The sequence below is a fragment of the Oncorhynchus gorbuscha genome, unplaced genomic scaffold, assembly GCF_021184085.1.
Source record: "Oncorhynchus gorbuscha isolate QuinsamMale2020 ecotype Even-year unplaced genomic scaffold, OgorEven_v1.0 Un_scaffold_1236, whole genome shotgun sequence".
Taxonomy (NCBI): Eukaryota; Metazoa; Chordata; class Actinopteri; order Salmoniformes; family Salmonidae; genus Oncorhynchus; species Oncorhynchus gorbuscha.
This window is the reverse complement of record NW_025746072.1, coordinates 44,228-71,395: the sequence shown is the minus strand read 5'-3', so window position 1 is coordinate 71,395 and position 27,168 is coordinate 44,228. Positions and strand designations below refer to the sequence as shown.

General features: G+C 46.8%; 1 protein-coding gene across 1 annotated transcript in view; it reads right to left on the bottom strand.

Annotated features, from left to right (window-relative positions):
• Positions 1 to 12,977: 12,977 nt before the first annotated feature.
• Positions 12,978 to 27,168, bottom strand: part of LOC124021864 (2-hydroxyacylsphingosine 1-beta-galactosyltransferase-like) — a 51,386-nt gene continuing 37,195 nt past the window's right edge. Inside the window, exons 3-4 of the mRNA XM_046337000.1 lie at positions 14,824 to 14,984; positions 12,978 to 13,197 (exon numbers count right to left, since the gene is read on the bottom strand). Coding sequence (XP_046192956.1) covers positions 12,978 to 13,197; positions 14,824 to 14,984 — 381 coding nt within the window. The remainder of the gene's footprint in view (positions 13,198 to 14,823; positions 14,985 to 27,168) is intronic.

The following is a 27,168-nucleotide window of genomic DNA, read 5'->3' as shown; positions in this document are numbered from 1 at the left end:
GATTAGAGTGTGTGGGTGTGGGTGAAGTTGCAAAGGTATCTTAACTAAATGACTACCGCCCCGTAGCACCCACTTCTGTCATCATGAAGTGCTTTGAGAGACTAGTCAAGGATCATATCACCTCCACCTTACCTGACACCCTTGACCCACTTCCATTTGTTTACCGCCCCAATAGGTCCACAGACGATGTAATCGCAACCACACTGCACACTGCCCTATCCCATCTGGACAAGAGGAATACCTATGTAATAATGCTGTTCATTGACTATAGCATTCAACACCATAGTACCCTCCCTCATTAAGCTGGAGGCCCTGGGTCTCAACCCCGCCCTGTGCAATTGGGTTCTGGACTTTCTGATTGGCCGCCCCCTGGTGGTGAGGGTAGGTAACAAAATCTCCACCCCACTGATCCTCAACACTGGGGCCCCACAAGGTTGCATTCTCAGACCCCTCCTGTACTCCCTGTTCACCCATGACTGCGTGGCCATGCACGCCTCCAACTCAATCATCAAGTTTGCGGACGACACAACAGTGGTAGGCTTGATTACCAACAACGACGAGACGGCCTACAGGGAGAAGGTGAGGGCCCTCGGAGTGTGGTGTCAGGAAAACAACCTCTCACTCAATGTCAACAAAACAAAGGAGATGATCGTGGACTTCAGGAAACAGCAGAGGGAGCACCCCCCTATCCACATCGATGGGACAGCAGAGGGAACACCCCCCTATCCACATTGATGGGACAGCAGTGGAGAAGGTGGTAAGTTTTAAGATCCTCGGGGTACACTTCACAGACAAACTGAAATGGTCCACCCACACAGACAGGGTGGTGAAGAAGTCGCAATAGCCTCAGGAGGCTGAAGAAATTTGGCTTGTCACCTAAAACCCTCACAAACTTTTACAGATGCACAATTGAGAGCATTCTGTCGGGCTGTATCACCGCCTGGTAGGGCAACTGCACCGTCCACAACCACAGGGCTCTCCAGAGGGTGGTGCGGTCTGCCCAACACATCACCGGGGGCAAACTACCTGCCCTCCAGGACACCTACACCACCCGATGTTACAGGAAGGCCGAAAAGATCATCAAGGACAACAACCACCCGAGCCACTACCTGTTCACCCCACTATCATCCAGAAGGTGAGGTCAGTACAGGTGCATCAAAGCTGGGACCGAGAGACTGAAAAACAGCTTCTATCTCAAGGCCATCAGACTGTTAAACAACCATCACTAACACAGGGAGGCTGCTGCCTACATACAGACTTGAAATCATTGGCCACTTTAATAATGATGTTTACATATCTTGTATTACTCATCTCATATGTATATACTCTATTTTATACCATCTACTGCATCTTACCCATACCGCGCGGTCATCGCTCATCCATATATTTATATGGACATATTCCTATTCCATCTCTTTAGATGTGTGTGTATTAGGTAGTTGTTGTGAAATTGTTCGATTACTTGTTAGATATTACTGCACTGTGGGGAGCTAGAAGCACAAGCATTTCGCGACACTCAGCATTAACATCTGCTAACCATGTGACCAACGTAGCCTAGTGATTAGAGCGTTGGACTAGTAACCGGAAGGTTGCGAACCCACTGTTCCCAGGCCGTCATTGAAAATAAGAATGTGTTCTTAACTGACTTGCCTGATTAAATAAAGGTAAAAAATTATATATAAAAAAAATTTTTTAAATAAAAATGAACATCTGCTAACCATGTGACCAATAACATCTGCTAACCATGTGACCAATAACATCTGCTAACCATGTGACCAATAACATCTGCTAACCATGTGACCATTAACATCTGCTAACCATGTGACCAATAACATCTGCTAACCATGTGACCAATAACATCTGCTAACCATGTGACCAATAACATCTGCTAACCATGTGACCAATAACATCTGCTAACCATGTGACCAATAACATCTGCTAACCATGTGACCAATAACATCTGCTAACCATGTGACCAATAACATCTGCTAACCATGTGACCAATAACATCTGCTAACCATGTGACCAATAACATCTGCTAACCATGTGACCATTAACATCTGCTAACCATGTGACCAATAACATCTGCTAACCATGTGACCAATAACATCTGCTAACCATGTGACCATTAACATCTGCTAACCATGTGACCAATAACATCTGCTAACCATGTGACCAATAACATCTGCTAACCATGTGACCAATAACATCTGCTAACCATGTGACCAATAACATCTGCTAACCATGTGACCAATAACATCTGCTAATCATGTGACCAATAACATCTGCTAACCATGTGACCAATAACATCTGCTAACCATGTGACCAATAACATCTGCTAACCATGTGACCAATAACATCTGCTAACCATGTGACCATTAACATCTGCTAACCATGTGACCAATAACATCTGCTAACCATGTGACCAATAACATCTGCTAACCATGTGACCAATAACATCTGCTAACCATGTGACCATTAACATCTGCTAACCATGTGACCATTAACATCTGCTAACCATGTGACCATTAACATCTGCTAACCATGTGACCAATAACATCTGCTAACCATGTGACCATTAACATCTGCTAACCATGTGACCATTAACATCTGCTAACCATGTGACCAATAACATCTGCTAACCATGTGACCAATAACATCTGCTAACCATGTGACCAATAACATCTGCTAACCATGTGACCAATAACATCTGCTAATCATGTGACCAATAACATCTGCTAACCATGTGACCAATAACATCTGCTAACCATGTGACCAATAACATCTGCTAATCATGTGACCAATAACATCTGCTAATCATGTGACCATTAACATCTACTAACCATGTGACCAATAACATCTGCTAACCATGTGACCAATAACATCTACTAACCATGTGACCAATAACATCTACTAACCATGTGACCAATAACATCTACTAACCATGTGACCATTAACATCTACTAACCATGTGACCCTGATCCTAGATCTGTAGCTAGGGGGAAAGAGTCTCTGATCCTAGATCTGTAGCTAGGGGGTAATAGTATCTGATCCTAGATCTGTAGCTAGGGGGAAAGAGTCTCTGATCCTAGATCTGTAGCTAGGGGGTAATAGTATCTGATCCTAGATCTGTAGCTAGGGGGAAAGAGTCTCTGATCCTAGATCTGTAGCTACGGGGAAAGAGTCTCTGATCCTTAGATCTGTAGCTAGGGGGAAATAGTATCTGATCCTAGATCTGTAGCTAGGGGGAAAGAGTCTCTGATCCTAGATCTGTAGCTACCAAAGAGTCTCTGATCCTAGATCTGTAGCTACCAAAGAGTCTCTGATCCTAGATCTGTAGCTAGGGGGAAAGAGTCTCTGATCCTAGATCTGTAGCTAGGGGGAAAGAGTCTCTGATCCTAGATCTGTAGCTAGGGGAAAGAGTCTCTGATCCTAGATCTGTAGCTAGGGGGAAAGAGTCTCTGATCCTAGATCTGTAGCTAGGGGGAAAGAGAATCTGATCCTAGATCTGTAGCTAGGGGGAAAGAGTATCTGATCCTAGATCTGTAGCTCGGGGGAAAGAGTATCTGATCCTAGATCTGTAGCTAGGGGGAAAGTACTTCCTGGAGAGGGTAATAGTATCTGATCCTAGATCTGTAGCTAGGGGGAAAGAGTCTCTGATCCTAGATCTGTAGCTAGGGGGAAAGTCTCTGATCCTAGATCTGTAGCTAGGGGGTAATAGTATCTGATCCTAGATCTGTAGCTAGGGGGTAATAGTATCTGATCCTAGATCTGTAGCTAGGGGGTAATAGTCTCTGATCCTAGATCTGTAGCTAGGGGGTAATAGTATCTGATCCTAGATCTGTAGCTAGGGGAAAAGTACTTCCTGGAGAGGGTAAGAGTCTTTGATCCTAGATCTGTAGCTAGGGGGTAATAGTCTCTGATCTTAGATCTGTAGCTAGGGGGAAAGTACTTCCTGGAGAGGGTAAGAGTCTCTGCTACATGACTAAATGGCTTCAGTGTTTCTGACCTGAGAGCTGGGAGATACTGTGAGAAACTCCTCTGTCACTGCAGACACACTGGGACATTTGCATTACATTTACATTTAAGTCATTTAGCAGACGCTCTTATCCAGAGCGACTTACAAATTGGTGCATTCACCTTATGACATCCAGTGGAACAGTCACTTTACAATAGTGCGTCTAAATCTTAAAGGGGGGGGTGAGAGGGAATACTTATCCTATCCTAGGTATTCCTTAAAGAGGTGGGGTTTCAGGTGTCTCCGGAAGGTGGTGATTGACTCCGCTGTCCTGGCGTCGTGAGGGAGTTTGTTCCACCATTGGGGGGCCAGAGCAGCGAACAGTTTTGACTGGGCTGAGCGGGAGCTGTACTTCCTCAGTGGTAGGGAGGCGAGCAGGCCAGAGGTGGATGAACGCAGTGCCCTTGTTTGGGTGTAGGGCCTGATCAGAGCCTGGAGGTACTGAGGTGCCGTTCCCCTCACAGCTCCGTAGGCAAGCACCATGGTCTTGTAGCGGATGCGAGCTTCAACTGGAAGCCAGTGGAGAGAACGGAGGAGCGGGTGACGTGAGAGAACTTGGGAAGGTTTGCATTCATTATCTCCCTCTCTCTCTCTGTTCCTCCGCCTCCCCCTCCTCTCCCTCTCCCACACTCCTGCTTCCCCCCTCAGCCCACAACAAACCCACAATTCACCAGGCAACCAATCAATGATTCAATTCATGTAGCCCCTCATCTCCCTCTCGCTCTCCCTCCTCCTCCTCTCTCGCTTCTCTTTATCCTTATGTCTCTCTTCCCCCCCTCCTCTCCCACACTCCTTCTCTCCCTCTCAGCCCACAACAAACCCACAATTCACCAGGCAACCAATCAATGATACCTCTCTCTCTCTCTCTCTCTCTCTCTCTCTCTCTCTCTCTCTCTCTCTCTCTCTCTCTCTCTCTCTCTCTCTCTCTCTCTCTCTCTCTCTCTCTCTCTCTCTCTCTCTCTCTCTCTCTCTCTCTCTCTCTCTCTCTCATCCCCTGTTGCATCATTCTCACCTTCACTCATTAAAAAACGACTTGATGACACACACACACACACACACACACACACACACACACACACACACACACACACACACACACACACACACACACACACACACACACACACACACACACACACACACACACACACACACACACACACACACACACACACACACACACACACATGAATGTAGGAGGCAGTAACCACACAGCAGGTGTTTAGAACCATTGAGGGTTCCAATATAAACTCTCCTGATGACATCACATGTGTATTAATAAATTCAAAGGGTCCTTAGCTTAGTGATGAGCTTCGTGGTGATTGGGCACACATCCCTGAGGGACCCCTATGTTGAGGATCAGTTGTTACCTACCGTTACCACCTGGGGGCGGCCCATCAGCAAGTCCAGGATCCAGTTGCAGAGAGAGGTGTTTAGTCCCAGGGTCCTTAGCTTAGTGATGAGCTTCGAGGGTAATATGGTGTTGAACGCTGAGCTGTAGTCAATGAACAGCATTCTCACATAGGTGTTCCTTTTGTCCAGGTGGGAAAAGGGCAGTGTGGAGTGCGATTGAGATTGCGTCATCTGTGGATCTGTTGGGACGGTCTGCGAATTGGAGTGGGTCTAGGGTATCCGGGAGGAAGCTGTTGATGTGAGCCATGACCAGCCTTTCAAAACACTTCATGGCTACCGACGTGAGTGCTACGGGGCGGTACTCATTTAGGCAGGTTACTTTAGCTTTCTTGAGCACAGGGACTATGGTGGAAACATGTAGGTATTACAGACTCGGCCAGGGAGATGTTGGAAATGTCAGTGAAGACACTTGCCAGTGGGTCAGTGCATGCTTTGAGTACACGTCCTGGTAATCCATCTGGCCCCGCGGCTTTGTGAATGTTGACCTGTTTAAAGGTCTTCCTCACATCGGCTACTGAGACCACTGTCAGGCAGTCTTCCAGAACAGCTAGCGCTCTCGTGCATGCTTCAGTGTTGCTTGCCTCGAAGTGAGCATAAAAGGGATTTAACTCATCTGGTAGGTTTGCGTCACTGGACAGCTCGCGTCTGGGTTTCCCTTTGTAGTCTGTAATAGTTTTCAAGCCCTGCCACATCTGACGAGTGTCAGAGCCGGTGTACTAGGATTCAATCTTAGTCCTGTATTGATGCTTTGCTTGTCTGATGGGTCGTCTGAGGGCATAGCGGGATTTCTTATAAGCGTCCAGATTAGTGTCCCGCTCCTTGAGAGCGGCAGCTCTAGCCTTTAGCTCAGTTCGGATGTTTCCTGTAATCCATGGTTTCTGGTTGGGGTATGTACGTACAGTCACTGTGCGGACGACGTCGTCAATGTACTTATTGATGAAGCCGATGACTGAGGTGGTGTACTCCTCAATGCCATCGGAAGGATCCCGGAACCTATTCCAGTCTGTGCTGCAAAACAGTGTACTTATTGATGAAGCCGATGACTGAGGTGGTGTACTCCTCAATGCCATCGGAAGGATCCCGGAACCTATTCCAGTCTGTGCTGCAAAACAGTCCTGTATTGTGCCTCCTCGTCATCTGACCACTTCCGTTTTCAGCAAGTCACTGGTACTTCCTGCTTTAGGTTTCGCTTATAAGCAGGAATCAGCAGGATAAAATTATGGGCAGATTTGCCAAATGGAGGGCGAGGGATGCGTCTCTGTATGTGGAGAAAAGGTGGTCTAGTGGTTTTTGTCCTCTGGTTGCACATGTGACAAGCTGGTAAAAATGTGGTGAAACTGATTTAAGTTTTCCTGCATTAAAGTCCCCGGCCACTAGGAGCGCCACCTCTGGGTGAGCATTTTCTTGTTTGCTTATGGCCTTATAGAGTTGATTGAGAGCGGTCTTAGTGCCAGCATTGGTCTGTGGTGGTAAATAGACGGCTACGATTAATATAGATGAAAACTCTCTTGGTAGATAGTGTGGTCTACAGCTTATCATAAGGTACTCTACCTCAGGCGAGCAATACCTCGATACTTCTTTAATATTAAACAGGCGAGGTATTGTATTCTATATAGGGAATAGGGTTCTGACTAGATATATTGTATTCTATATAGGGAATAGGGTTCTGACTAGATATATTGTAGTCTATATAGGAAATAGGGTTCTGACCAGATATATTGTAGTCTATATAGGAAATAGGGTTCTGACTAGATATATTGTAGTCTATATAGGGGGCTGTGACCAGCCTTACACTCCAGTACAGTAGGTGATAGATAGAGAATATAGATGAACAGGGGGCTGCGACCAGCCTCACACTCCAGTAGGTAGTAGGAATATAGATGAACAGGGGGCTCTGACCAGCCTCAGATATAGATGAACAGGGGGCTGACTAGACCAGCCTCACATATAGAGGGTTCTGATAGAGAATATAGATGAACAGGGGGCTGTGACCAGCCTCACACTCCAGTACAGTAGGTGATAGAGAATATAGATGAACAGGGGGCCGTGACCAGCCTCACACTCCAGTAGGTGGTAGAGAATATAGATGAACAGGGGGCTGTGACCAGCCTCACACTCCAGTACAGTAGGTGATAGAGAATATAGATGAACAGGGGGCTGTGACCAGCCTCACACTCCAGTACAGTAGGTGGTAGATAATATAGAGGTACAGGGGGCCGTGGACCAGCTCAATATAGAGGTGAACAGGGGGCTGTGACCAGCCTCACACTCCAGTACAGTAGGTGGTAGAGAATATAGATGAACAGGGGGCTGTGACCAGCCTCACACTCCAGTACAGTAGGTGATAGATAGAGAATATAGATGAACAGGGGGCTGTGACCAGCCTCACACTCCAGTACAGTAGGTGATAGAGTATATAGAGGTACAGGGGGCCGTGACCAGCCTCACACTCCAGTACAGTAGGTGATAGAGTATATAGAGGTACAGGGGGTGATAGAGTATATAGAGGTACAGGGGGCCGTGACCAGCCTCACACTCCAGTAGTAGGTGGTAGAGAATATAGATGAACAGGGGGCTGTGACCAGCCTCACACTCCAGTACAGTAGGTGATAGAGTATATAGAGGTACAGGGGGCCGTGACCAGCCTCACACTCCAGTACAGTAGGTGATAGAGTATATAGATGAACAGGGGGCCGTGACCAGCCTCACACTCCAGTACAGTAGGTGATAGAGAATATAGATGAACAGGGGGCCGTGACCAGCCTCACACTCCAGTACAGTAGGTGATAGAGAATATAGATGAACAGGGGGCCGTGACCAGCCTCACACTCCAGTGCAGTAGGTGATAGATAGAGAATATAGATGAACAGGGAGCTGTGACCAGCCTCACACTCCAGTACAGTAGGTGATAGATAGAGAATATAGATGAACAGGGAGCTGTGACCAGCCTCACACTCCAGTACAGTAGGTGGTAGAGAATATAGATGAACAGGGGGCCGTGACCAGCCTCACATTCCAGTACAGTAGGTGGTAGAGAATATAGATGAACAGGGGGCCGTGACCAGCCTCACACTCCAGTAGGTGGCGGTGTATCCACCTTTCAGTTGGTTGTGATCCACCAATAGTAATGTAAAGAAGAAGGACAGATGAAAGCAATATGGTGGAAGCTGAACATCAGCTCAGAAATATAACACAGACATCTTCAAATCAAATGCAATATGGTGGAAGCTGAACATCAGCTCAGAAATATAACACAGCCATCTTCAAATCAAATGCAATATGGTGGAAGCTGAACATCAGCTCAGAAATATAACACAGCCATCTTCAAATCAAATGCAATATGGTGGAAGCTGAACATCAGCTCAGAAATATAACACAGCCATCTTCAAATCAAATGCAATATGGTGGAAGCTGAACATCAGCTCAGAAATATAACACAGCCATCTTCAAATCAAATGCAATATGGTGGAAGCTGAACATCAGCTCAGAAATATAACACAGCCATCTTCAAATCAAATGCAATATGGTGGAAGCTGAACATCAGCTCAGAAATATAACACAGCCATCTTCAAATCAAATGCAATATGGTGGAAGCTGAACATCAGCTCAGAAATATAACACAGCCATCTTCAAATCAAATGCCATTTTATTTGGTCACATACACGTGTTTAGCAGATGTTATTGTGATAAATGCTTATAAAAAAATATATATTTTACGAGAGTCTACAATCAATGTGTTGATAGAACTTCAGTCGCGTTTTCCTCATATTTGCTTTCTTAAAATCCCCAGCTGCAATAAAAGCAACCTCAGGATATGTGGTTTCCAGTTCGCATAAAGTCCAGTGTAGTTCTTTGAGGGCCGTTGTGGTATCGGCTTGAAGGGGAATACACACGGCTGTGACAATAACTGAAGAGAATTATCTTGGGAGGTAATACGGTCGGCATTTGATTGTGAGGGATTCTAGGTCAGGTGAACAAAAAGACTTGAGTTTCTGTATGTTATCACAATCACATCATGAGTAGTTAATCATGAAACATACACCCCCACCTTTCTTCTTCCCAGAGAGTTCTTTATTCCTGTCTGCCCGATGAACTGAGAACCCAGCTGGCTGTATGTATAGGGACAGTATATCCAGAGAGAGCCATGATTCCCTGAAACAGAGGATATTACAGTCCTTGATCTCTCTCTGGAAGGAGATCCTCGCCCTGAGCTCGTCTACTTTATTATCCAGGGACTGAACATTAGCGAGTAATATACTCAGAAGCGGTGGACGGTGTGCCCGCCTCCTGAGTCGGTCTAGAAGTCAACTCTGAATACCTCCTACGGCAACAAAGGATCCAATTGGGGAAAGTCGTATTCCCGGTTGTACGTAATATCACAAAAAATAACTAAATACTGCCAAGTTGTGTAGGAGCTAGCAAAAGAGCTGTCATGTCTGTCTGTGCCATCAGCTTTACCTTGAAGACTGTTTCTGGCTTCTAGTCAACATGTCTGTCTGTGCCATCAGCTTTACCTTGAAGACTGTTTCTGGCTTCTAGCCAACATGTCTGTCTGTGCCATCAGCTTTACCTGAAGACTGTTTCTGGCTTCTAGCCAACATGTCTGTCTGTGCCATTAGCTTTACCTTGAAGACTGTTTCTGACTTTGTCGTATTTTGTATTTTATTTGTTGTTATTTCTTAAATTATTTGCTCAGAACGTTTCTTCTTGAATTATTACCTGCAACCCGAAAATAACTGTTGAATATTAGATTGGAGCCACTCACCAACCACTCACCAAGCCACTCACCAGCCACTCACCAGCCACTCACCAGCCACTCACCAGCCACTCACCAACCACTCACCAGCCACTCACCAGCCACTCACCAGCCACTCACCAGCCACTCACCAGCCACTCAACAGCCACTCACCAACCACTCACCAACCACTCACCAGCCACTCACCAGCCACTCACCAGCCACTCACCAGCCACTCACTCACCAGCCACTCACCAACCAGCCACTCACCAGCCACTCACCAGCCCACCAGCCACTCACCAGCCACTCACCAGCCACTCACCAGCCACTCACCAACCACTCACCACCAGCCACTCACCAACCACTCACCAGCCACTCACCAGCCACTCACCAGCCACTCACCAACCACTCACCAGCCACTCACCAGCCACTCACCAGCCACCACTCACCAGCCACTCACCAGCCACTCACCCACTCCACCAACCACCACCAACCACTCACCAACCACTCACCAGCCACTCACCACTCACCACCACTCACCAACCACTCACCAGCCACTCACCAACCACTCACCAGCCACTCACCAGCCACTCACCAGCCACTCACCAGCCACTCACCAGCCACTCACCAGCCACTCACCAGCCACTCACCAGCCACTCACCAACCACTCACCAGCCACTCACCAGCCACTCACCAGCCACTCACCAGCCACTCACCAACCACTCACTCACCACTCACCAGCCACTCACCAGCCACTCACCAGCCACTCACCAGCCACTCACCAGCCACTCACCAGCCACTCACCAACCACTCCAGCCACTCACCAGCCACTCACCAGCCACTCACCAGCCACTCACCAGCCACTCACCAGCCACTCACCAACCACTCACCAGCCACTCACCAGCCACTCACCAGCCACTCACCAGCCACTCACTAACCACTCACCAGCCACTCACCAGCCACTCACCAGCCACTCACCAGCCACTCACCAGCCACTCACCAGCCACTCACCAGCCACTCACCAGCCACTCACCAGCCACTCACCAACCACTCACCAGCCACTCACCAGCCACTCACCAGCCACTCACCAGCCACTCACCAGCCACTCATCAGCCACTCACCAACCACTCACCAGCCACTCACCAACCACTCACCAGCCACTCACCAGCCACTCACCAGCCACTCACCAGCATTTCAAACAGAAATTTGGCTGACTTGGATCCTTTGTTAGTGTCACACCCTGATCAGTTTCACCTGTCTTTGTGCTTGTCTCCATCCCCATCCAGGTGTCGCCCATCTTCCCCGTTATCCCCCGTGTATTTATACCTGTGTTCTCTGTTTGTCTTATCCCCGGTGCATCTCTGTTTGTCTGTTGCCAGTTTGTCTTGTCTCGTCTACCAGCGTTTTTTCCTTTACTGTTTTCTTTGTTTAGTTCCTGTTTTCTAGTTCTCCTGGTTTTTGACCATTCTGCCTGCCCTGACCCTGAGCCTGCCGACTATTCTGTACCTCTTGACACTGGCCTGGATTACTGACCCCTGCCTGCCCTGACACTGAGCCTGCCTGCCGTTGTCACGTTGCTATAAGGGATCGGGAGACAGGCGCAGGAATGCACAATAGGGTTTTTTATTGACCCAAATTACAGCGTGTGAAGGCACGGGGACGAAGACCAAACAAACACGTATTCAAAACACAGGGTTGAAACCCAAACAAAAGAGTACCTTGAATAAACACACGGGACGAAACCCGGAGTCATCTGCACAGTACAAGTGGCAAGAAAAGCCAGACCAACAGGTACTCACACGACCAACGGACAATGTAACAATAACCGGATGGTGAACCAAAGAACTTATACAATTACTAATACCTGGGAAAAAGGCAGCAGGTAACCAACAGTTCTGGAGGAAACTGTGACAGCCGTTCTGTACCTTACGGACTCTGGCTTACTGACCTCCGCCCTCCTACCAGTCATTTGCCCCCTGAGTTGATCAGGCTGTTGATTGTGGCCTGTGGAATGTTGTCCCACTCCTCTTTAATGGCTGTGTGAAGTTGATAGGATATTGTGGGGAACTGGAACACGTTGTCGTAACACGTACAGGTCCTTGCGATATGGGCCATGTATTATCATGCTGAAACATGAGGTGATGGCGGCGGATGAATGGCACGACAATTGGGCCTCAACATTGGGCCGTTTGCCCACAAAACGCCATGCATCTCTCTCTCTCTCTCCCTCCCTCTCCCTCCCTCCCTCCCTCCCTCCCTCCCTCCCTCCCTCCCTCCCTCCCTCCCTCTCTCTCCCTCTCTCCCTCCCCGCCTCCCTCCCTTCCTTCCCCCTCCCTCCGTCTCTCTCAGCTACATGTCTGTGGTGAATGGGGGACCGGTGGAAATCTTGGTAAATGATTAAACTAGATAAGATAGAATGGGTCACCATAATGACCCTTGGAATCACAGGCATTTTCACACACACACAGTATCAGTAAGAGTACTGGTCAATGATCACTGTGTCAACAGGAGTTCTGGTCCAGGATCAGTGTGTTAGTAGGAGTTCTGGTCCAGTTCTGGTCCAGGATCAGTGTGTTAGTAGGAGTTCTGGTCCAGTTCTGGTCCAGGATCAGTGTGTTAGTAGGAGTTCTGGTCCAGGATCAGTGTCAGCAGGAGTTCTGGTCCAGTTCTGGTCCAGGATCAGTGTGTTAGTAGGAGTTCTGGTCCAGGATCAGTGTGTTAGTAGGAGTTCTGGTCCAGTTCTGGTCCAGGATCAGTGTGTCAGTAGGAGTTCTGGTCCAGTTCTGGTCCAGTTCTGGTCCAGGATCAGTGTCAGTAGGAGTTCTGGTCCAGTTCTGGTCCAGGATCAGTGTCAGTAGGAGTTCTGGTCCAGTTCTGGTCCAGGATCAGTGTGTTAGTAGGAGTTCTGGTCCAGTTCTGGTCCAGGATCAGTGTGTTAGTAGGAGTTCTGGTCCAGTTCTGGTCCAGGATCAGTGTGTTAGTAGGAGTTCTGGTCCAGTTCTGGTCCAGGATCAGTGTGTTAGTAGGAGTTCTGGTCCAGGATCAGTGTGTTAGTAGGAGTTCTGGTCCAGTTCTGGTCCAGGATCAGTGTGTTAGTAGGAGTTCTGGTCCAGTTCTGGTCCAGGATCAGTGTGTTAGTAGGAGTTCTGGTCCAGGATCAGTGTGTCAACAGGAGTTCTGGTCCAGGATCAGTGTGTTAGTAGGAGTTCTGGTCCAGGATCAGTGTGTTAGTAGGAGTTCTGGTCCAGGATCAGTGTGTTAGTAGGAGTTCTGGTCCAGGATCAGTGTGTTAGTAGGAGTTCTGGTCCAGGATCAGTGTGTTAGTAGGAGTTCTGGTCCAGTTCTGGTCCAAGATCAGTGTGTTAGTAGGAGTTCTGGTCCAGGATCAGTGTGTCAGTAGGAGTTCTGGTCCAGTTCTGGTCCAGGATCAGTGACAGTAGGTGTTCTGGTCCAGTTCTGGTCCAGGATCAGTGTCAGTAGGTGTTCTGGTCCAGTTCTGGTCCAGGATCAGTGTTTCTGGCTTTAACCAGTCTGTTTCTGACTTTAACCAGTCTGTTTCTGGCTTTAACCAGTCTGTTTCAGGCTTTAACCAGTCTGTTTCAGGCTTTAACCAGTCTGTTTCAGGCTTTAACCAGTCTGTTTCAGGCTTTAACCAGTCTGTTTCAGGCTTTAACCAGTCTGTTTCAGGCTTTAACCAGTCTGTTTCTGACTTTAACCAGTCTGTTTCAGGCTTTAACCAGTCTGTTTTAGGCTTTAACCAGTCTGTTTCAGGCTTTAACCAGTCTGTTTCTGGCTTTAACCAGTCTGTTTCAGGCTTTAACCAGTCTGTTTCTGACTTTAACCAGTCTGTTTCTGACTTTAACCAGTCTGTTTCAGGCTTTAACCAGTCTGTTTCTGGCTTTAACCAGTCTGTTTCAGGCTTTAACCAGTCTGTTTCAGGCTTTAACCAGTCTGTTTCTGACTTTAACCAGTCTGTTTCAGGCTTTTGGCCCATCGAACACCAGCTCCATTATCAGAATGACGGCCCATCTCACACCAGCTCCATTATCAGAATGACGGCCCATCTCACACCAGCTCCATTATCAGAATGACGGCCCATCTCACACCAGCTCCACTCCTCCATTATCAGAATGACGGCCCATCTCACACCAGCTCCACTCCTCCATTATCAGAATGACGGCCCATCTCACACCAGCTCCATTATCAGAATGACGGCCCATCTCACACCAGCTCCATTATCAGAATGACGGCCCATCTCACACCAGCTCCATTATCAGAATGACGGCCCATCTCACACCAGCTCCATTATCAGAATGACGGCCCATCTCACACCAGCTCCATTATCAGAATGACGGCCCATCTCACACCAGCTCCATTATCAGAATGACGGCCCATCTCACACCAGCTCCATTATCAGAATGACGGCCCATCTCACACCAGCTCCATTATCAGAATGACGGCCCATCTAGCACCAGCTCCATTATCAGAATGACGGCCCATCTAGCACCAGCTCCATTATCAGAATGACGGCCCATCTCACACCAGCTCCATTATCAGAATGACGGCCCATCTCACACCAGCTCCATTATCAGAATGACGGCCCATCTAGCACCAGCTCCATTATCCAGAATGTTCTTCTGACAATGTCTCACGTGACCCTCTGAAGAGGTCCACTGTGTTAAATCCTGCTACTCTTTGCCCACCGAGGACGATGGCGTGCCGAACGACCGTGCTGAACGACCGTGCCGAACGACCGTGCCGAACGACCGTGCCGAACGACCGTGCCGAACGACCGTGCCGCTCTGGTGGAGCTTGTATCTAAAACCAAGGATGGATTTAACCGATGTCCTTTTTTGCAAAAATGCAAATGTTGAACTGTTTGTAGATTGGCTCTGCTCAACGTTCTGAGGAGGGAGGAGCACGTATGTAACCACGGTTACTACCGCCTCAACCACACTGGAAAGTGCTGAATTACCTTTCCGCCCAAGCAGCAGAACTCTTTGCACGTGAGCTAAAGGCCAGTCTGCTACTATCTATACAGATAGCAGATAACCCTTTGGTGTGGTACATGATTTGGGTGCTCTGTGGAAACAGCGCGGCTTCCTGACCTCCTCGTCTGGTCAGACAATCTCTCATTCAAAACTTGTTGATAACTTGCTAAAGGCTATTTGGCTTCCTTCTGAAGATGCTGTTTGTAAGTGCATCGCTAACTCTTAAAAAGTTGTTGATTTTGGAAATACATTTTGGTTTGGGTTTTCTGTGTTCGCTGAACAATTTTGTGCAAAATGTGTGATTTGTTTGACTAGCAACAGGGGAAGAGGGATTCCCATGCCACTGTCGACTCATCTGACCGCCGAAGGACCATTCAATGGATTTGATTATTTATCTGCTTGTCAGGGTTACAAATATTGTCTGGTGATAGTGGATGCCTTCTCCAATGGGGTCGAGGCGTTCCCCTGTTGACATTCCACTGCTATGGCTATGGGGCAGCAGGGTAGCCTAGTGGTCGGAGCGTTGGACTTGTAATCAAAAAGGTTGCTAGATCGAGTCCCCGAGCTGACAAGGTAAAAATCTGTCGTTCTGCCCCCTGAACAAGGCAGTTATCCCACTGTTCCTAGACCAGTTAACCCACTGTTCCTAGACCAGTTAACCCACTGTTCCTAGACCAGTTAACCCACTGTTCCACTGTTCCTAGACCAGTTATAACCCACTGTTCCTAGACCAGTTTACCCACTGTTCCTAGACTAGTTAACCCACTGTTCCTAGACCAGTTAACCCACTGTTCCTAGACCAGTTAACCCCACTGTTCCTAGACCAGTTAACCCACTGTTCCTAGACCAGTTAACCCACTGTTCCTAGACCAGTTAACCCCACTGTTCCTAGACCAGTTAACCCACTGTTCCTAGACCAGTTAACCCACTGTTCCTAGACCAGTTAACCCACTGTTCCTAGACCAGTTAACCCACTGTTCCTAGACCAGTTATAACCCACTGTTCCTAGACCAGTTAACCCACTGTTCCTAGACTAGTTAACCCACTGTTCCACTGTTCCTAGACCAGTTATAACCCACTGTTCCTAGACCAGTTAACCCACTGTTCTTAGACCAGTTAACCCACTGTTCCACTGTTCCTAGACCAGTTATAACCCACTGTTCCTAGACCAGTTAACCCACTGTTCCTAGACTAGTTAACCCACTGTTCTTAGACCAGTTAACCCACTGTTCCTAGACCAGTTTATCCCACTGTTCCTAGACTAGTTAACCCACTGTTCTTAGACCAGTTAACCCACTGTTCCTAGACCAGTTAACCCACTGTTCCTAGACCAGATAACCCACTGTTCCTAGACCAGTTTACCCACTGTTCCTAGACCAGTTAACCCACTGTTCCTAGACCAGTTAACCCACTGTTCCTAGACCAGTTAACCCACTGTTCCTAGACCAGTTTACCCACTGTTCTTAGACTAGTTAACCCACTGTTCTTAGACCAGTTAACCCACTGTTCCTAGACCAGTTAACCCACTGTTCCTAGACCAGATAACCCACTGTTCCTAGACCAGTTTACCCACTGTTCCTAGACCAGTTAACCCACTGTTCCTAGACCAGTTAACCCACTGTTCCTAGACCAGTTAACCCACTGTTCCTAGACCAGTTAACTCCACTGTTCCTAGACCAGTTAACACACAGTTCCTAGACCAGTTAACCCACTGTTCCTAGACCAGTTAACCCACTGTTCCACTGTTCCTAGACCAGTTATAACCCACTGTTCCTAGACCAGTTAACCCACTGTTCTTAGACCAGTTAACCCACTGTTCCACTGTTCCTAGACCAGTTATAACCCACTGTTCCTAGACCAGTTAACCCACTGTTCCTAGACTAGTTAACCCACTGTTCTTAGACCAGTTAACCCACTGTTCCTAGACCAGTTAACCCACTGTTCCTAGACTAGTTAACCCACTGTTCTTAGACCAGTTAACCCACTGTTCCTAGACCAGTTAACCCACTGTTCCTAGACCAGATAACCCACTGTTCCTAGACCAGTTTACCCACTGTTCCTAGACCAGTTAACCCACTGTTCCTAGACCAGTTAACCCACTGTTCCTAGACCAGTTAACCCACTGTTCCTAGACCAGTTTACCCACTGTTCCTAGTTAACCCACTGTTCTTAGACCAGTTAACCCACTGTTCCTAGACCAGTTAACCCACTGTTCCTAGACCAGATAACCCACTGTTCCTAGACCAGTTTACCCACTGTTCCTAGACCAGTTAACCCACTGTTCCTAGACCAGTTAACTCCACTGTTCCTAGACCAGTTAACACACAGTTCCTAGACCAGTTAACCCACTGTTCCTAGACCAGTTAACCCACTGTTCCTAGACCAGTTAACCCACTGTTCCTAGACCAGTTAACCCACTGTTCCTAGACCAGTTAACCCACTGTTCCTAGACCAGTTAACCCACTGTTCCACTGTTCCTAGACCAGTTATAACCCACTGTTCCTAGACCAGTTAACCCACTGTTCCTAGACCAGTTAACCCCACTGTTCCTAGACCAGTTAACCCACTGTTCTTAGACCAGTTAACCCACTGTTCCTAGACCAGTTAACCCACTGTTCCTAGACCAGTTAACCCACTGTTCCTAGACCAGTTAACCCACTGTTCCTAGACCAGTTAACCCACTGTTCCTAGACCAGTTAACCCACTGTTCCTAGACCAGTTAACCCACTGTTCCTAGACCAGTTTACCCACTGTTCTTAGACTAGTTAACCCACTGTTCTTAGACCAGTTAACCCACTGTTCCTAGACCAGTTAACCCACTGTTCCTAGACCAGATAACCCACTGTTCCTAGACCAGTTTACCCACTGTTCCTAGACCAGTTAACCCACTGTTCCTAGACCAGTTAACTCCACTGTTCCTAGACCAGTTAACACACAGTTCCTAGACCAGTTAACCCACTGTTCCTAGACCAGTTTACCCACTGTTCCTAGACTAGTTAACCCACTGTTCTTAGACCAGTTAACCCACTGTTCCTAGACCAGTTAACTCCACTGTTCCTAGACCAGTTAACACACAGTTCCTAGACCAGTTAACCCACTGTTCCTAGACCAGTTAACCCACTGTTCCTAGACCAGTTAACCCACTGTTCCTAGACCAGTTAACCCACTGTTCCTAGACCAGTTAACCCACTGTTCCTAGACCAGTTAACCCACTGTTCCTAGACCAGTTAACCCACTGTTCCTAGGCCAGTTAACCCACTGTTGCTAGACCAGTTAACCCACTGTTCCTAGACCAGTTAACCCACTGTTCCTAGGCCGTCATTGAAAATAATAACTTGTTCTTAACTGACTTGCCTGGTTAAATAAAATAGCAGAGGACAAGGATCTCCTGAGAGAGATCCATCCCAAGGTGGGGGTTGCCATCGGCTACGAAAAGCCAACTGACATTTACACCTGAGGTGCCGACCTCTTGCACCCTCTACAACCAAATCAAATCCTAAACCCTATTGAGCATCTGTGGGGCATCCTCAAACGGAAGGTGGAGGAGTGCAAGGTCTCTAACATCCAACCAGCTCTGTGATGTCGTCATGGAGGAGTGGAAGAGGACTCCAGTGGCAACCTGTGAAGCTCTGGTGAACTCCATGCCCAAGAGGGTTAAGGCAGTGCTGGAAAATGATGGTGGCCACACAAAATATTGACACTTTGGGCCCAATTTGGACATTAATGGCTGTGTGTTGAGTTATGTTGAGGGGACAGCAAATTTACACTGTTATACAAGCTGTACACTCACTACTTTACATTGTAGCAAAGTGTAATTTCTTCAGTGTTGTCACATGAAAAGATATACTCAAATATTTACAAAAATGTGAGGGGTGTAGTCACTTTTGTGATATACTGTAGATCCTGTGTACAAGAACCTGTTCTGATCCAACCCTCACGAACCCCATTCAGAACCTGTTCTGATCCAACCCCAATCAGAACCTGTCCTGATCCAACCCTGACGAACCCCATTCAGAACCTGTCCTGATCCAACCCTGACGAACCCCATTCAGAACCTGTCCTGATCCAACCCTCACAAACCCCATTCAGAACCTGTCCTGATCCAACCCTGATGAACCCCAATCAGAACCTGTCCTGATCCAACCCCATTCAGAACCTGTCCTGATCCAACCCCATTCAGAACCTGTCCTGATCCAACCCCTAATGAACCCCAATCAGAACCTGTCCTGATCCAACCCCAATCAGAACCTGTCCTGATCCAACCCTGACGAACCCCATTCAGAACCTGTTCTGATCCAACCCTCACGAACCCCAATCAGAACCTGTCCTGATCCAACCCATGTGAACCCCATTCAGAACCAGTCCTGATCCAACCCTCACGAACCCCAATCAAAACCTGTCCTGATCCAACCCAGGTGAACCCCGTTCAGAACCTGTCCTGATCCAACCCTCACGAACCCCATTCAGAACCTGTCCTGATCCAACCCCATTCAGAACCTGTCCTGATCCAACCCTGATGAACCCCATTCATAACCTGTCCTGATCCAACCCCATTCAGAACCTGTCCTGATCCAACCCTGACGAACCCCATTCAGAACCTGTCCTGATCCAACCCCATTCAGAACATGTCCTGATCCAACCCCATTCAGAACCTGTCCTGATCCAACCCCATTCAGAACCTGTCCTGATCCAACCCCAATCAGAACCTGTCCTGATCCAACCCCATTCAGAACCTGTCCTGATCCAACCCCATTCAGAACCTGTCCTGATCCAACCATGATGAACGCCAATCAGAACCTGTCCTGATCCAACCCCATTCAGAACCTGTCCTGATCCAACCCCATTCAGAACCTGTCCTGATCCAACCCTGATGAACCCCATTCAGAACCTGTCCTGATCCAACCCCATTCAGAACCTGTCCTGATCCAACCCTCACGAACCCCATTCAGAACCTGTCCTGATCCAACCCCATTCAGAACATGTCCTGATCCAACCCCATTCAGAACCTGTCCTGATCCAACCCCATTCAGAACCTGTCCTGATCCAACCCCATTCAGTACCTGTCCTGATCCAACCCCAATCAGAACCTGTCCTGATCCAACCCCATTCAGAACCTGTCCTGATCCAACCATGATGAACGCCAATCAGAACCTGTCCTGATCCAACCCCATTCAGAACCTGTCCTGATCCAACCCCATTCAGAACCTGTCCTGATCCAACCCTGATTAACCCCATTCAGAACCTGTCCTGATCCAACCCTCACGAACCCCATTCAGAACCTGTCTTGATCCAACCCTCACGAACCCCATTCAGAACCTGTCCTGATCCAACCCTCACGAACCCCATTCAGAACCTGTCCTGATCCAACCCTGACGAACCCCATTCAGAACCTGTCCTGATCCAACCCCAATCAGAACCTGTCCTGATCCAACCCTGATCCAACCCCATTCATAACCTGTCCTGATCCAACCCCAATCAGAAACTGTCCTGATCCAACCCCATTCAGAACCTGTCCTGATCCAACCCCAATCAGAACCTGTCCTGATCCAACCCCATTCAGAACCTGTCCTGATCCAACCCCATTCAGAACCTGTCCTGATCCAACCCCAATCAGAACCTGTCCTGATCCAACCCCAATCAGAACCTGTCCTGATCCAACCCTGACGAAACCCATTCAGAACCTGTCCTGATCCAACCCTGACGAAACCCATTCAGAACCTGTCCTGATCCAACCCCAATCAGAACCTGTCCTGATCCAACCCAAGGAATATTTCCAAACCACAAATAATGAATCCCCTGTGGGAAGGTCAACATGTGTTAATCCTAGTGTCTCCTCAATAGGAAGTAGCTGGAAGAATGGAACATGAAGCTCTGGAAACTCCATTTAGACTAAGGGTGCGGCACACACCATGTGTCTTTACCTATTCTAAACCATGTGAATATGTCTTTACCTATTCTAAACCATGTGAATGTGTCTTTACCTATTCTAAACCATGTGAATGTGTCTTTACCTATTCTAAACCATGTGAATGTGTCTTTACCTATTCTAAACCATGTGAATGTGTCTTTACCTATTCTAAACCATGTGAATGTGTCTGTACCTATTCTAAACCATGTGTCTGTACCTATTCTAAACCATGTGAATGTGTCTGTACCTATTCTAAACCATGTGTCTGTACCTATTCTAAACCATGTGAATGTGTCTGTACCTATTCTAAACCATGTGAATGTGTCTGTACCTATTCTAAACCATGTGTCTGTATTCTAAACCATGTGTTCTAAAAACCATGTGAATGTGTCTTTACCTATTCTAAACCATGTGTCTTTACCTATTCTAAACCATGTGTCTTTACCTATTCTAAACCATGTGTCTTTACCTATTCTAAACCATGTGTCTGTACCTATTCTAAACCATGTGAATGTGTCTTTACCTATCTTTACCTATTCTAAACCATGTGAATGTGTCTTTACCTATTCTAAACCTATTCTAAACCATGTGTCTTTACCTATTCTAAACCATGTGTGTGTCTTTACCTATTCTAAACCATGTGTCTGTGTCTTTATTCTAAACCATGTGAATGTGTCTTTACCTATTCTAAACCATGTGTGAATGTGTCTTTACCTATTCTAAACCATGTGAATGTGTCTTTACCTATTCTAAACCATGTGTCTTTACCTATTCTAAACCATGTGTCTTTACCTATTCTAAACCATGTGTCTTTACCTATTCTAAACCATGTGTGTGTCTTTACCTATTCTAAACTATGTGTGTCTTTACCTATTCTAAACCATGTGTCTTTACCTATTCTAAACCATGTGAAGGGATGTGTCTTTACGTGATTTCTAAAACCATGTGTCTTTACCTATTCTAAACCATGTGAATGTCTGTCTTCCTTTGGCCTGGGGGAGATTCTAAACCATGTGTCTTTACCTATTCTAAACCATGTCTGGAATGTGTCATCTAAACTGACCTATTCTAAACCATGTGTCTTATGACCTAGTATATGTGTCTTTACCTAGAGGCTCACTAAACCATGTGAGCTTGTCAGGAGAGGGGTCAAGAAACCATGGGGTCTTTACTGGAGATCTGGAGTTGACAAAACCATTGATTTATGTGTCCATTCTAAACCAGTTGTGTTTCTGTGCTATGAAGTACCTATTCTAAACCATGTGTCCTGTGTCTTTACCTATTCTAAACCATGTAAAAACAGTGTCTTTACCTATTCTAAACCAAATGCTATCGTGTCTTTACCTATTCTAAACCATGTGATACCTATTCTAAACTTCTTTACTCATTCTAAACCCATGTGTGACCTATTCTAAACGTCTGTTGTTTGTCATGTAGACTGAGGGGTGGGATTCTTTGCTATAAAACCATTTTTGTAGCCTATTCTAAAATCATCCGATGTGTCTTTACCTAGCCAAAACCATGTGTCTTACTGCAGAGCTCTATTAAAGATTCTGTTTACCTATTCATAACTACCTTGTGTGATCCGTTTGTCTCCTCTAAACCATGCATTTGATACCTATACAGAAATTAAACCACATCCATTGCAGTATATAATTCACCTATTCTGTCAAACTGGAGATAGTAGGTAAGGTGCTAAACCATGTGTCTTTTATTCTAAACCAGTGGTCTTTACCATTCAAACCATTTTACCTCACCCACCATGGCTGATGTCTTTACCTATTCAAACCATTTTGTACCTATTCTAAACCAGTGGGAGTGAATGGATGAGTTCTGCCCTATTCTAAACCATGTGTCTTTACCTATTCTAAACCATGTGTCTTTGACCTTATTCTAAACCATGTGCTGTAAGATTCTAAACCATGAGTCTGCACCTATTCTAAACTCGTGAATGTGTGTTTACCTATTCTAAACCATTAGCAGCCATGTTGTGCCCTCCCCTCCCCAGTTGCAGTGGAAGGGAATGTGAATTAGCAGCATGTGTGTGTCCTATTCCCCAGTAAACCATGTGTGTCCTCCCTTTGCCTATTCAGTAAACCATGTGAATTAGCAGCCATTCTAAACCATGTGTCTTACCTATTCTAAACCATGTGAATGTGTCTGTTACCTATTCTAAACCATGTGTCTCCTCCCCTCCTAGTTGCCTATTTGTGTCCTCCCCCTCCCCAACCATGTGTCTTTACCTATTCTAAACCAGTTGCAGTGGATGTGTCTTTGTTGTGTCCTCCCCTCCCCAGTTGCAGTGGAAGGAAGGTGAATTAGCTAGCCTAAACCATGTGTCCTCCCAGGGCTTCCCAGTTGCAGAGTGATGGGAATGAGAGGCCATGTGTGTCCTCCGGCAGCCAGAGATGTTGTGTTCCCCCTCCCCAGTTGCAGTGTTGTGTCCTCCCCCTCCCCACAGATACGCACCATGTTGTGTCTTTACCCCCATTCAAACCATGTCCCCTCCCCAGTGTCATGTTGTGTCCTCCCCTCCCCATTCTAAACCATGTGTCTGCAGGGCCTATTCTAAACCATGTGTCTTTACCCATTCAAACCATGTGTCTTTACACATTCTAAACCATGTGTCTTTACCTATTCTAAACCATGTGTCTTTACCTATTCTAAACCATGTGTCTTTACCTATTCTAAACCAGTGAGTGTCTTTACCTATTCTAAACCATGGACTTTCTTTGTCCAACACTAAAACCATGAGACACACACCTACCTAAACCCCGTGACTGTGTCTTTACCTATTCTAAACCCTGGACGTGTCTTACATCATCATCAAACCATATTGATATATAACAGAGAATTAAACCATGACAGAATGTGACGTCACATGCCAGCAGAAGGGTCTTTGATCATTCTAAACCATGTCTGTCTCCCATGACCTATTCTAAACCATGTGTGAATGATAGTCCCCACCTATTCTCTCATTGTGTCTTTAGTTTCCCCTAAACAGATCTAGGATCAGCTTTTCCTCCTCCATTCTAAACCATTAGTGGGGGGAAATTAAAACTGATACTACACACACACACGTGTCTTTACCTATTCTAAACCATGCACACTTTACCTATTCTACGCACACCATGTGTCTTTACCTATTCTAAACCACAATGTGTCTTTACCATTCTAAACCATGTGTCTTACCTATTCTAAACCACACACACACACACTAAATAGTCATCTTGGTACCTAACTAAAGCCAACTGATGTAGCATAGTAAACAGAGCTGTTTGTGCTTTACCTTCAGGCTAAACTCATTTGTCATTGTCACAGTGTTCTAAACCATGTCTATGTCTTTACCTATTCTAAACCATGTGCCATTTTTACCAATTCCTAAAATGGCTTTACCTAGCTAACTAAATACAGGTTATGTGTCTTTACCTAGGCTAAACCAATCAGCCTTAAACCAGGGTTCTGTCTAGCTAACACAAAACCAGGTTATGGTTAAACTGTAGTCTAAACCATGTGGGCCAATCAGCCTTAAGAAGGGGTTCTGTCTATTCTAAACAAATACAGGTTATTTAAACTGTGTAGGCTGGACATATTCTAAACCAAGGTGTCTGTTACCTATTCTAAACCATGTGACTGTAGTAGGCTTTACCTATTCTAAACCTTAAGAAGGTGTCTGTTACCTAACACAAAACAGGTTATGGTTGACCTATTCTAAACTGGACATGTAGCTTTACCTATTCTAAACCAACTGTCTAGCTACATGTTGGGTCAAAGAAAACCAAGTGTCTTTAGCATGATTCTAAACCATGTAATGTGTCTTTACCTATTCTAAACAACATGTGTCTTTACCTATTCTAAACCATGTGAATGTGTCTTTACCTATTCTAAACCATGTGTCTTTACCTATTCTAAACAGTGGGTATCATTTTACCATTTTAAACCATAAGATGTCTTTACCTATTCTAAACCATGTGTCTGAACCTATTCTAAACCATGTAATGTCCACCTATCATTCTAAACTCCTTTGCATTAGTGTCTTTACCTGTTCAAACCATGTGTCTTTACCTATTCTAAACCATGTCTGTGTCAGACCATTCTAAACCATGTGTGTGGCTTTACCTATTCTAAACCATGTGGTCCCACCTATTCTAAACCATGTGGAGTTCTTTACCTCCGGTAAACTCTGGAATGTGTCTTTACCTATTCTAAACCAGGCAGAGTGTCATCTAGCCTATGCTAAACCATTGTCTTTACCTATTCTAAACCATGGATCTTTACCTACTAAACACTGCTACTCCTATTCTAAACCTGTGAATGTGTCTTTACCTATTCTAAACCCCGAGAGCGTCTGGTCAGCGGGGTGGTGGCACCTATCCTCCATCTCTCCCAAGTTCATTCTGTGTCTTTCTCCCTTACCCATCTGTCTATCGCCTCCTTTGAATTCCATGCTGTCACAGTTACTAGCCCTTTCAAGCTTAACATCCTTATCATTTATCGCCCTGAGGTTCCCTCGGAGAACATCAATGAGCTTGATGCCTTGATAAGCTCCTTTCCTGAGGACGGCTCACCTCTCACAGTTCTGGGCGACTTTAACCTCCCCACGATCTACCTTTGACTCTTTCCTTCTGCCTCCTGATTTCCACTCCTCTCCTAGTTTGACCTCACCCTCTCACCTTCCCCCTACTCACAAGGCAGGTCAATAAGGGATAGACCTCATCTTTACTAGATGCTGGGTTCCACTAACCTCATTTAACTCCCATCCAAGTCTCCGACCACTGCCTTGTATCCTTTTCCCTCTCGCTCTCATCCAACACCTCCCACACTGCCCCTACTGGATGGTTTCGCGCCGACCAACCTTCGCTGTCTGGAAGTCCATAGCTAATGCCCTCTCTCCTCTTCCATCCTATCATCTCTTCCCTCCGCTCAAACCTTCTCCCACCTATCTCCTGATTCTGCCTCCTCAACCCTCCTCTCCTCCCTCTCTGCATCCCTTGACTCTCTATGTCCCCTATTTCCAGGCCGGCTGGGTCCTCCCCTCCCGCTCCGTGCTATGACTCATTGCGAGCCTCACAGAACAGGGCTCTCAAGCGAAATGGAGGAAAACAGCCTCCCTGCGGACCTGCCATCCTTTCACTCCCTCCTCTGATACATTTTCCTCCTCTGTCTCTGCTTAAAGCCACTTTCTACCACGTGATTCCAAGCTGCTGCCTCTAACCCTTGGAAGCTCAGAAATTTGCCACCTTCTCCTTCTCCTGAATCCTCCGTGTCAACCCCTCCTCCCTCTCTGGTACTTCGCAACCATTTTGAAAAGAAGGTCGACGACATCCGATCCTCGTTTGCTAAGTCAAACGACACTGCTGGTTCTGCTGGTGCCCTACCCTGTGCTCTGACCTCTTTCTCCCCTCTCTCTCCAGATGAAATCTGCGTAGTGACGGCCGGCCGCCCAACAACCTGCCCGCTTGACCCTATCCCCTCCAGTCTCTTCTCCAGACCATTTCCGGAGACCTTCTCCCTCCCTCACCACGCTCATGGTGCTCATCCCTGAGCCATTTTGTGTCCCTTCCTCTTCAAGAGAGTGAGAGTTGCACCCCTTCTGAAAAAACCTACACTCGATCCCTCCGATGTCAACAATGGTACAGACCAGTATTTCTTTCTTTTCTCTCCAAAACTCTTGAACGTGCTGTCCTTGGCCAGCTCTCCCGCTATCTCTCTCTGAATGACCATGCTTGATCCAAATCAGTCAGGTTTCAAGACTAGTCATTCAACTGAGACTGCTCTCCTCTGTATCACGGAGGCACTCCGCACTGCTAAAGCACAACTCTCACTCCTCTGCTCTCATCCTTCTAGATCTATCGGCTGCCTTCGATACTGTGAACCATCAGATCCTCCTCTCCACCCTCTCCGAGTTGGGCATCTCCAACGCGGCCCACGCACAGACGTCCTACCTGACACACACTCCTACCAGGTGGCGTGGCGAGAACTGTCTCCTCACCACGCGCTCTCACCACTGGTGTCCCCCAGGGCTCTGTTCTTGGCCCTCTCCTATTCTCGCTATACACCAGAGAGACTTGGCTCTGTTCATAACCTCACATGGTCTCTCTTT